Consider the following 12,443-nt stretch of genomic DNA (forward strand, 5'->3'; position numbering starts at 1 on the left):
GGGTACATAGCTAACATTCAACCAACAAACCCATGCAAAAGCCCCAGTGTGAGCATTGGGGGTGGGGAAAATACAGTATTGTAGTTACTTAAAACAAGCGATGTCTCTTAAAATAAGGCAACCAAAAATGCTATCAAACGAGAACAATGTAACAATTCTTACAAATTAAAAAGGGAAATGAGAAATAAGCGATTCTATTACACTAGGAAGAGCAAGAGACGGTATCACAGAGGTATGTGTTTTTAATAAAGCAAATAGATGCTGCAACATGCAGTATTCGTAAAACTTGACAACATATACAGACCTCTCAGGAGGAAAAATATATATATATATGTAATCAGAACCAGAGTTCAGATATTTAAAGACAATGTATACACAACGTTTTGATAAAACCTATCCATTGTACAGAATATATAAAAAAGAGGAGCAGCTCCCGTCCCGGCTTTTGTTCCAACCGGACAAAATGTGAGAAAGAGGTTGTTTCCCAAGTGGCTGGGCCAAGGTGGGCCTCATCTTGGGGATGTGCAGCGCGCACACACACCAATATGTGCCTTAATGCGTATGCATGCACCTCAATGTGCACGCATGCACGCCCAATCCATGAGCAGTTTCTGCTTTTGCTATAACACCACATGGCACAGAAAACAGCAGATTTTTCCAATTCACCTATCGTTGGGTTTTGAGTTTATTTTTGAAGGTGAGCAAGGAAGGAGGATCGCAGGGAGGGAGTTGCATACTGTTTCGTATCTGAGCTTGTCTGTGATTGTACGCAATGGTGCAGGGAGGGGGGCTGAGGGGGAGGGCTGGTTGAGAGTCCCTTTTCACAGACAAATATGAATAAATTGATGTTGTCGCCAATCAGTTCACCTTCCTTTCATAACGGAAAAAGGGGAAGGGGTGAGAATTGTCCAGATGGAAAATAAAGGTTCCCTCGGTTTTTTAAAAACTGAAATACAGTAAAATCTTTGCTCTCAGTGTAAAGACACTTTTCCCAGGGGCAAAGCATTTTATTGTGATATAAATAGGGAGCTTTCTGGGTCTTTAGGCTACTAATACATACATCAAAATGCCCCCACGAAGAAAACCTCGTGGTCTTCTCTTAAAAGCTGCTTCTCTCACTGAGGGAAATTTACAGTGTGTCAAATGAGGACACGCAAAGCTTATGGAATGTACTTTAAGCAATTATTTTATTTTATTTTATTATTTTTCAACTGAGGGACAAAATGGGTGAATGAACAGGGTAATTCAGACAACTGCCCAATTTATAAAAAAATAAAAAATAATAAAAACCCCAAAACACAGACAGTGGTTTTCCCAATAGAACTTAACAAAGACTAAGAAAAAAAAATACAGTAAAGAGCCAGGTTGCCAATGACCTTTGGTCATCTAAATAATAATAATAATAATAATAAAAAAACAAAGATCAAATCCAACGCCTCTGTTCTGAACAGAGTGTGTAAGCAATAATAAATAGTGACTTCCATAGTAAAAGATAAAATTTCAAGTTACGACAAACAGCTTTCATTACAGGAATAGAAAAGGCCGATAATAACAAAATATTTTGCATTGCCATATACAAAAAAGGGATCGACTCCAGCGGGGCGCCTCTCTCTCTCTCTCTCTCTCTTTTAATATGCTTTGCATATGAAATCCTTTCTGATCTAAATATATAAAGCACCATTTTATTTTATTTTATTTTTGGCAATGGAAAAAAAAACCTGCAAAACTTTTCATTTTTTTTCCTTCCTTTCATTCTAATTTTTATTTTTCTCTCTCTCTCTCCTTTTACTGCATATGAAGATTTTGTTTTTTGTTTTTTTAAGATGCTGGAATGTAAAGGGGTAAGAGAAGAAGAAGAAATAAAGGGGACCCAAAAAAGAGCACACTACAGAACAAACCAACATCATCACCTTGCGTTACTGCATACAATATGGCAGCAGAAAAGAAACCCCCAAAAGAACTTTTGATATGTACAACCATCTGTAACGCTCATTTAGTGCGACATTCAGATTCTTTTTATTCCTCCTCCTCCCCACCCTCCCCACCCCCAAAATGAGCCATCATATGGCCTCTTATCTGTACAATGTCACACTTTTTCTTGTAAAAAAAATTTATTATTATTTGGAAACATACAAATAATTTGCACTATATTATCCTGCCAAATTAAAAAAATATACTGTGGCAGCCTGTTTGTTGTATGTGTGTGTGTGTGTTTTTCCACTACCAAAAAAAAAAGGTACAATGATACCTTTTCTTTTCTTTTTTTAAAAGAGAAACAAGCAACAGTTAAAAATACAAGCTTCATTATAAATACTATAGTGCCTACTCTAGGTGAACATTAAATTCAAATACCATTCTAGAAATTACAGAAAAAAGAGACCATAAATGTGTTTTTCTTCTTTTTGATTTGTTTTCTCATCTTCTTAGCATAGGAACCAACAGGAGTGTGCATTTTCCTATATTTAAGTACTATATATTCTTAAACCTTTCCCCAATGTATTTATTTTACAACCTGAAGAGTTGTGTATATATCCAAGGCATAGAATTTTTCACTACTGGTTTTCAATGAAGAACAGGTCTTGTACACCACCAAGACAATGAACCCTAAAATACAAGGTGTTTTTTTTCCTCCCCTAAACATAATGAAGTGTTTTTTTTAAAAAAAAAATTAATCATAACATTTATATTTTAAGAAAGTTTTGTACAAAAAAAAAAAGCATCCTTGCACTGTAGGAACAAGAGCAATCATTTGTTATTTTTAATATAATTGTATGACCTGTTCCCATTCACAGCGCCGTAACGTTGAGTCCCAGTCATTTGTCAAGTAAAACGGCAAGCTGGCAAAGTTTTTCATATGCTCGTCATGAGATCATGCGCATATATATATTTTTTTAATTTTTCATTAATCTTGCAATTTTTCCCTTAAAAGTATAGACCTGTAAACTGGGAAAATTGTACAGTGCATTTAAATTGTCCTATCTGAGCAGTCTTAAAAAGTTTTTTTTTATACTCAACCTGGTGCACCTCTGATTAAAGGAAAAAGTTACAGACACGACAGGCAGAGTCAAGTGCTATGTGAACATCCAACGGGGCAGATCCTAGCTTAATCATAAAAACAATGAATCCTTTTTCCATGTCAACACAACTAGCACATAGCATATGATAAAAAGAAACAAACTGAAGTATAACTTTTAGGGAGCATGACATACACTCTGCTACTCTTTTTAAATTATCTCTCTTTTCAGAATGTCACACTTCAAGGCAAATCTTAATAGTTCATAGTTAATCATCATATCAATATTAGCTTATAACCTGTTCTTAGTTTTAAACGGCAAACAGTACCACATTGTGCTAATAAAATCACTATACTTTTTTCCTTTTTGCTATGTGTTACACTCAGTAAAATATTATTGCCGGATGGGTTTATATGTCTTTCCCTATATATAGAGAGAGATCAATAGATAGCTATACGGTAGGTACGCAAGGTTGAACATTTCTCATTTGATTGTCAAGTTGACAACCAACTGGACCCAGACACTTAATTGTTTTCATTCCTTTTCCTTTTAGGTTTTATAATAATTTGTGTGCCAGAATCACTGAAAGATATTCGTAATATCTTCAAACTGTGAATTTTCTTCCTAGTGTGTTTAATCATCTTTCAAGGCCTTCTGCACATTACTTTTTTATTTTATTTTATTTTTTTAAATCATCAAAATAATGATCAGAATCTCAAAATTGGAGGGGACAGGGTACTCAGGTGAAGGGGGCTGGAGGAGAGAGAGAAATCCTCTGCAGTGGTGGTTGCTTTCAACCCTCTCTGGAGCTGTATCCAACCAAACGATACTCAAGAATCAGCCCACTGAAACGAATGGACCTAACTTAGTCATGTCCATTATTTTCAGTGGAACTACTCTGAGTAAGACAAACATTGGCTACAACTCTTTTGAGTTATGTGACTTCTGGGAGAGAGGTCAGTTGGACCGGGGGCGGGAGAGGATCGAATGATGATTAACTAGGACATATTGGGTTTCATTCTTAATATTTTTGATTTTAGGTAGCCACTGTTGTGAGAAATACAATATAGAGTTATCGGCTAGGTCCTAAAGGACTTCTTTACATTGCCCAGTGCGAAAGTTGAACTACAAGTTTAGAACAAGTAGAGTTGCCACCAACATGGCTTAAATAGATTCAAGGCACTCAGATTTCCATTTTTTAAAAACCAAATGATAGTACAAATTTACCTTTTTCATTTATGTCCTTATTCTTCAATTAAAGGCCTATTTTTTCCTTCCATCCCCCAACACAAAAACAACTGATATGTTAACATCCTTTTAAAGACAGAAATCGAGATAATACAGCAGAATTCCCCCCCTTCCTTTTCAAGCGTTATTCATCTGTCCACAGAGGATGAATTCAAACAGCATTGCCTCTATACATTTCAAAACAAAACTGTACATGATATGTGTTACAGAATGCACGCAGCATGGTTGGTTCAGTTAAAAAATATTTTCGTTATTAGGGTTTTCTTTCCTCTTTCTCTCTCTCTTTCCCCCCCCCTGGAACATGACTGGAAACAGCTTTACAGCTGTCTGAGTTTTTGTGTGTGTGTGTGAGTCCGCGCGCATGCGTGCTCGCCTGTGTTATCATTTTGTTTGCTCAGCAACGAATCGGGGACAATTTTTTTAAAAAAACAGCCATAACATACCATACATGCTGTCTAATTTTTTTTAAAAAAAATTAATAAACATACACAACATGTAAATTATTGCACAAGAGAAAGGCTCAAAGTTTGCGTAGTATTGCCCCAATACAGATCATGCATTCAAATGGTGAAAACAGAAACGAAAAAGGAAAAAATAAAATAAAAGGAAAAATGAAAACAGGTGTGCTGGTGACTAGCACTTTCTTAATATCCTTAGCTTCCATTATTTTACTCACAAGGGACTAGAAAATCTCTACACAGGGAGGGAGGGGGAGTAGGTTAGGGAAAGGGAGGAGAAGGGGACATGTTAATATACCTCTATTCAGTTTTTATGTCATTATTCAAGACTCGGTCACTGTGCCATTTTTTCATGTGTTTTTCCAGGGTACTGTACACGCTAAAAGGCATCTTACAAATTTCACATTTGTAAACGTCCTTCCCCACCTGACCGTGCGTTTTCATGTGCCTGGTGAGTTTGCTACTCTGGGCGCAGGCGTAGTTACACAGCTCACATTTATAAGGCCTTTCCCCAGTGTGGCTCCTCCTGTGGACAGTGAGGTTACTACAGTTCTTGAAGACTTTCCCACAGTACTCACAAGTGTCGCTGCGTCTGCCCTCTTTTGAACTAGGCCTTCCAGGGCCTGGACCACTAATATGCGGGGTGCTCCCTCCACTTCCTGTACCGCTGCGGCCTGATATTCCTCCGTCCATCTCCCCAGGAGGCGTTGAGAAGCGTAAACTTCCATTTTCAGAGGAGTGTTCAGAAGAGGAAGCAAAAGGCGATTGCCGGGAGTCTCCAAAGTTGAGGAATGGATCTTTTAGCTGCCGAGAAGCAGCGTACCCAGCTAACCACTGGGAGTAAACATTTTCAGTGTTAGGCATAGCTGTCGCGGGAAGGTCAAACTCCTTTTCAAGTTTGATGCGTTTGGAGAAAGGGCTTAGAGAGCTTGGGCTACCCAAGAGCAGCTTTTTTGACAAACCTCCAGAGGCAGATTCACCAGGGGAACACCCCCGACCATTAATAGCGCCGTCGTCGATGCGATCGGATTCACCAGCTACCGAGTCTTCGTCGCAAGTGTCTCTATGCACCTCAGATTCAGACAAATGCCCACGTTTATGCTTCTCTCCAAGGACCTGATGGAAGGCCTCACTGAAGTGCTGCATGGAACTCAGAACCATCCCTTGCATGACATCCGGCATAGAACGATTCTCATCAACAGATCGGGAGTTATTTTCATGGTGACGCGCTGCTTCTAGATTAATGCCAAACCCATAGTCTGGCCTTTCGTTCTCAGTCAAATCTTCTTCTTCCTCCTCCTCCTCCTCTTCTTCCTCCTCCTCCTCCTCCTCCTCTTCTTCATCCCCGTTTTCCGGAATCATATTGGAATCGTTCTCACTCTTAAATTTGGCCACTACAGATTTGAGGGCACTGCTAGCACTGCCGACAAGGTCGCTGGTTCCAGGTTCAGGGGAACTGGCTGTGGAGAGACCATCATCAGACTTCACTGTCATTGGGGAGGATTTGTGCATATGGGTTTTCATGTGGCGCTTTAGCTTGCTCGCTTGAGTGCATGCGTGGTCGCAAAGGTTACACTTGTAAGGTTTCTCCCCAGTGTGGCTCCTGCGGTGGACAACCAAGTTGCTCTGGAACTTGAATGTTTTCCCACAAAATTCACAGGACTTGGATTTGACAGGGGGCTGGGAAGGGGGAGGAGCAGACTGAAGAGGAGGAAGAGGAGGTGTGGCCAGAAATGGCGGCTTGCTGCCCGGCTGGAATGGTTGCAGTAACCTTTGCATAGGACTGGGCCGGTTCGGTGACAATGGTGGACTAGAGGTGTTTCCAGCTAACTCCCGAAGCCGCCTGGAGAAATCCATAGCTGGGGGCTCCATGGCCATGGGGTTGAGTCGCAGCACCCTGTCGAAGGCACTGGGGTGATGGGTTGCAAGAGCCATTTCTTCGGCACCCAGGCGTTCTATGCGATGTGGATCCAAGTGATGCCTTGGAGGGGGACTAAACAATGGTGGTGTGGGAGGGAAGCGCCCTTCTCCAAGACCCGATGCTTCTCTCGCGACCGATCCGGGTATTCTGAGTAGGTTAAAGGGATTATTGTCTGCAATGTGAATCCCGTGGAGTGGTGGCTGTGAAGGACATTCAGCACCTAGTCCTGATGGGATACCAACCCGCGGTGTCAGGGGGCTTCCATGCTCGCTTTCTAAGTAGATTCTTAATCCATGGGTGTTCTGTGCATGTTGCAAGAGAAACCAGGCGCTGTTGAATGGCTGTTTACATGTCGTACACGTGTAGCTGCTGGGTTCATCTTTACCTGCAAAACAAACAAACAAACAAAAACACAACAGTAGCATCAATGTTTATTCATCAGATATCTTCCTTAAGAATGTAAGATGAGACCTGTCGGATCAAACCATCTAGACTTGCATCCTCCTCTCAGTGGCCAACAGAGCTTGGAGGCAACTGCCAAATGCCTTTTGCTCCCCAGCCACTGATAATCCGTGGTATGCTAGCTCTGAACATGGAGGTACCGCTTAGCCATCACAATAGACCTCTCCTCTGTGGATGTGTCTAAACCTTTTTCTAAAGCCATCTAAGCCCCTGGCCATTGCCATATCTTGTGGCAGTAAACTGGGGAAGGGCCTTAGCTCAGTGGCAGAGCATCTGTCTTGCATGCAGAAAGTTCCAGGTTCAATCCCCAGCATCTCCAGGTAAGGCTGGGAGCAGGGCCCCTCCTTAGGATGGGAGGGTAGCACTCCCGTTCCGTGATCTGTGGCAGAGTCGGCTTCCAACCCTTCCACGGATCATGGAGAGGGAGCTCCCAGGCACACACACGCCCATACAGACAGTGTGCAGGCTTCAATAAGCCCGCCCACCCACCCCATCTATGTCTCCTGTCACTGTGAATCCCATGCATGCTGCATGAGCATGCTTGCCATCAACCAAGATGGCAGCGGGGGCTTCCCTAAGGGAATTTTGTTGGGGGGGTGTCTTTTTTCTTTCTTTCTTTCCCTTGGAAGTCATTCTTCAGCAATACTTAAAATGCAGCCATTATAACATATAAGCAGGTGCACTCCAAATATAGCTAAGTCCTGATCCTAGACCAATTTACACCGCTGCACATTGTGGCTACAATCCTAAGCACACCTACCCGGGAGATAGTCCCACTGAACTCAGTGAGACATGCTTTTAAGTAGATATGCATAGGATTGGAATGTTAGGATTGAAGTATCGCCTCTGGATTTGGAGTATGTCTACTCTGTCTCATTGGATTAATCTGGTCAGCTGTTTGAGGTTCATAGGCACTGTGATTCTAAAAGTATGGGCCTTGAATCACTTCAAATTCAGGGTACCGTCACTGATTTAATGAGGTTATTTCAGTATAAATTGTCTGAAGATCCAAGTATGCCTAGAAGTAATCCCTGTTTATTTCAATGTGGTTTACGTCCAAGGAAGTATTTTAGTGGGACCTACTCTCAAGTTAGCATGCACAGGATTGCACTCCAATGTTGCAATCCTAACCATACTTAATAAGTCCAACTGAAATAAATGCTGATAATACATGCCAAAGATCAGAGTGTGCATCTCATAGGATCAGGGCCTAAGCCAATTAATTATATGTCAGTCCTCATTTGCTAACATGTAAACTTATTCCAGTAAAAACATTGTTTCAAGCAGTCAGCTGAGAAAGTGAAACCTGGAATATAGGATACAATACAACTTTTAACTTTCTCTAAGTGGCTTATGGGTCACCCAAAAAAACCTAGATAACCAGATGGTTGGATAAAGGAAAGTGCTATTTCCATATAGAGTAGAGAGTTTTGAATAGGTAAAGTTCAGATTAGGATAATTCAGAGCCTACATTTGGCTGAGAAAATAGTTGAATATCCAGAAGAAATCCATGGGAATCATCTTGTTTTTCTTAACAATGCTTAGAACTGCAAATGCCATCTCGATATGCAACTAAGTACCTCTATATTATAACCATTTATTTTAATCGGTATTACAGTCTTTCAGGGTGGCTGGGACCACTCCCTCTCACAAAGACACGTTGACCACACTCTGGATCCATTTGGTCAAACCCCCTCAGCAAGCTTTACTAAGCCAAGAAGGGCAAGGATGCTAGCCTCACTGTCGCAAACACCTTGTCCACGTCATCAGGCTGCATCAGCTGAAACTGATCCCAAGAAGTTGCAGCAGATGTTGTACTGGACACCTCACTGGGGACTACACTAGATGTGGATGGGGCATCAAGATTGCTGTGGAGGTGAACAACTATACCCTCAAAGTGTCTTGCAAACAATTCACAGTGGGCCCTTGAACAGTCTAAAACTCCCATTTCCTGTAGTTGATGTTAACAGACCCTGACAATATGAGTAAGCTCTACTGGATGCCTACTTGAGGATGTGACGGAGGCAGAGAAGTGGGCCTTCTTCACCGCCCTCACCGCCACACAGTAGGCATGTTTATGATGTTTTACTCATGCCTGATTAGCCTTGCATGTCTTTCACCACTTGCACTGTAGCTGTCGCCCAGCCTGTTTCATTGCCCTTACTTTACTGGTGTACTAAGGTGCAAACTGGGCTCTACAGTGTCGGAGAGGGCACTCAGGGCCAACTGTGTCAAGAGCCCAACACATATTGTTGTTCCACAGCGTGACAAATGCTTCAGCAGGATCACCTGCTCTATCTCCTGGGAACTCCCCCAGGGCATTCAGGAATCCAGTGGATTAATCTGTCCACCAGCCCTGCAGGGGAGGATTGGAGCTATAAGTCTAAACTTCACCAGGAAGTAGTCTGACCATGACCATGGGGTGACATCTACCACCACCCTGATCTTCAGACCACCCTTTCCTCCATCTGGAACAAAAACCAAATTGAGGGTATGTCCTGCCCTATGTAATATATCACCTGGCAGAGGTGGTCCAAGAAATTTTGCAGCCTGAGGCAAGATCAAGATTGCACTGCTACCCCATTCTGGAACTGAAGTTAACTCTTACTTCAGTGTTGGTGATGGGTCAGAATCCTCCACTGCACGTGAGGACAACACGGCATGCCATATAGCACACACAGCTCTGTTGTCCCATGCCTCGCCACTGCTGCCTTCAACCCAGCATCTGCTCCCTGAGGCAGCTGCCTCATTCTGTCTAAAGGTAGAGCCAGCCCTGTCAACTAGTAAGATCTACCATTGGGACTGGAAGGGCAGATGGCCAACAGTAGGCAGAGCCAATGACAGGCAGAGTCTAGTCCCTACTGAGTTCTACAAGGGGCAACACAAAAACAAAGGAGGAACAAGTTGACAAGCAATGCCACCCCCTGGACTGGTTGCAAGGGCAAAGACGGGCAGGTGAGGGTTGGCTGAAGTCAGTGGGCAGTGCCCCATTTGCCCTAGTGGGCCAGTCTCCATTTTAGTATTTATTTTATTTATTAAATTTATATCCTACCCTTCCTCCCAGTAGGAGCCCAGGGCGGGAAACAAAAACACTGAAAACACTCTAAAACATCTTAAAAACAGAAGACTTTAAAACATATTAAAACAAAACATCTACTGTATAGTATGAGCTTGTGACTGCAACCAGTCATGAACTCTAGATATGAACCTCCACAGCAGATCTCAATTGCCCCTTCTGTTAGTTTGTACCACTTGTTTGCACCATCAGTCTTGATCACCAACTGAAAATTGTTGCTGCTTGCCATCTACCTGTCGAGTCTAGTCCCTCGACAGAAAACACCAATTCTCTTGGGTTAGTTCTCCCATGCATCTAGTTTGGCAGTTTGGGCAATCGCCCACAATGTTTCCTTGAACCCCTAGGCAGATCCCTCTTGCCCCCTTGGGAATCCCCTGGTGCAGTCATTCCAAACGCAGCTCCACATTTTACACCTGCAGCACATTTTACACCTGCACCCACACGCATCGTTAAATAGCTCAAACAAATACACAGGAGTCCTGATGCACACACAGACTTTAAGGATGCCTGCCTGGAGTTCACACTTTGATGTGTTTGCTGAAGGAAACACTACTGCACACACTAGAAATGTTTGTCACATTAAATGCAGGTCTGCCAGGCCACAGATGAGGAACCTATGACCCTCCAGGGGTTGTTAAGACTCCAACACCCACCAGCCCTAGCCAGTCTGGCCAATGCTCAGGGTCACTGGAAGCTGCACTAGAACAGCATCTGGTAGAACAGCCACCTTGCCAGATGGGCCAAATATGGAGGAATCACCACACAGTGGCAGAGAACATTAAAAGTCCCAAATTCAACCAAATACATCAATGTTCTTAGGATCAGGGAAAGACCTCTGTCTTTGGGAGAGAGGCTGCCTAAGCAGGCTGGCCAGTGGTCCGACTCCGTATAAAGCAGCATCAAATGGGTTGAAAACATTTTTACATTGTAAAAGGGATAAATCCTTGTTGTTCTCTTTCACTAGTGTGTTTCCACCAACAGCAGTTGGGACATTGAAAGGATAGGATAGATTACTAGAAATAAATATCCTGGCAGTTGGTTGTGACGTTAGCAACTGAAATCATTTTGAAAATGCAGAAACTGGCTAGATTTTTCCGGGGAACACGAATACACACACACACACACACACACACACAGGGTGTATATATACTGTACTAGTCTTTGAACAACAAGCGAGGCTTACAATGGTATTTGACTGTGCAATGATCTTCTGGGTTGACCTGTAATTTACTTTACGGCGGTGTTTATAATCTCACTCAATATAACCACTTGTGGGCAAATCTTTTTTACAAGATTAGACAGTGGATGCCAAAATTAGGTTTCCAAACATATGCCTAATGTACGTTCGAGTAGAGGAGGGAGGGAAGTATGAAGTGGATGGGTTTTGAAAGGAAAAACGCTGAAGTCCCCCTATCAAGTGATCTTCATTCCTCTTGTTTTCTTCCTCACTTCAAAGAAGAAAATACTTTATAAGGGGTTTTTTCATTATACAATGTGTTGAATCGTAAAATGACAGGCAGGCGGCTTTACCATGATGTCTATGGCAACTCACAAGGGGTGTGTGTTCTTTCCTTTTCCCCCCACCCCCAAGCTTCAGGTTTCTCTTGTATTATACATATAGACTAACAAGAGAGAGAGAGAGAGAGAGAGAGAGAGAGAGATCTGGCAGGTGTTTTAACATTTTCCTTGCTTTTTTTTTTTGCAAACGTTTGGAATAATATTTAACATTTCATTCTTCTACCAATGCCAGCTTTTTAATGAACCTCACTGTGATGCTTAGCAGAGGGCGTTAAAGATGCCAGAAGATAAAGATGTAAATCTTTTGGAAAGGGGAAAACTCAACTGGACACACAGATTTCTGAATGCTTGTTTGTGGGCTCTGGGTCTAAGGAGGACAGGCAACAGGGAACCCAAACAGCAGGCAGCATGGCTAGTTTTGTTTTATTTTGCTGTTGTAAACTAGAAGCTATTTTAAAAAAAAACTACAGCAAGTGAGGCTATCAGCCTCCGGTCTGCTTAACAATGCAATGCACCCCTGCTTTGAAGTTTATGTATTAGGTCAGTGGAAATAGCACTGTATCTTATAATGAGGATACAACATAACAGTTTTTGTAATTGCATTTTAGCATTCCCATCAACTAGATATTCTGGATCAGAAGGGCAGCTGGTATAATCATAATGTCAATGAGAAAGGCTGTTACGGCGGAGAGTAAAGATTACATGGGGGGGAGCAGCTTTGAAACTGGTAATTATTACCAGTCCAC

The 12,443-nt window shown here is 42.2% G+C and overlaps 1 protein-coding gene across 1 annotated transcript in view; it reads right to left on the minus strand.

Annotated features, from left to right (window-relative positions):
• The window catches only part of BCL11A (BCL11 transcription factor A), an 88,327-nt gene that overhangs the window by 15,949 nt on the left and 59,935 nt on the right, over positions 1–12,443 (minus strand). Inside the window, exon 4 of the mRNA XM_061626132.1 lies at positions 5,299–7,026. Coding sequence (XP_061482116.1) covers positions 5,299–7,026 — 1,728 coding nt within the window. The remainder of the gene's footprint in view (positions 1–5,298; positions 7,027–12,443) is intronic.

Source organism: Rhineura floridana, chromosome 4, assembly GCF_030035675.1.
Source record: "Rhineura floridana isolate rRhiFlo1 chromosome 4, rRhiFlo1.hap2, whole genome shotgun sequence".
Lineage (NCBI taxonomy): Eukaryota > Metazoa > Chordata > Lepidosauria > Squamata > Rhineuridae > Rhineura > Rhineura floridana.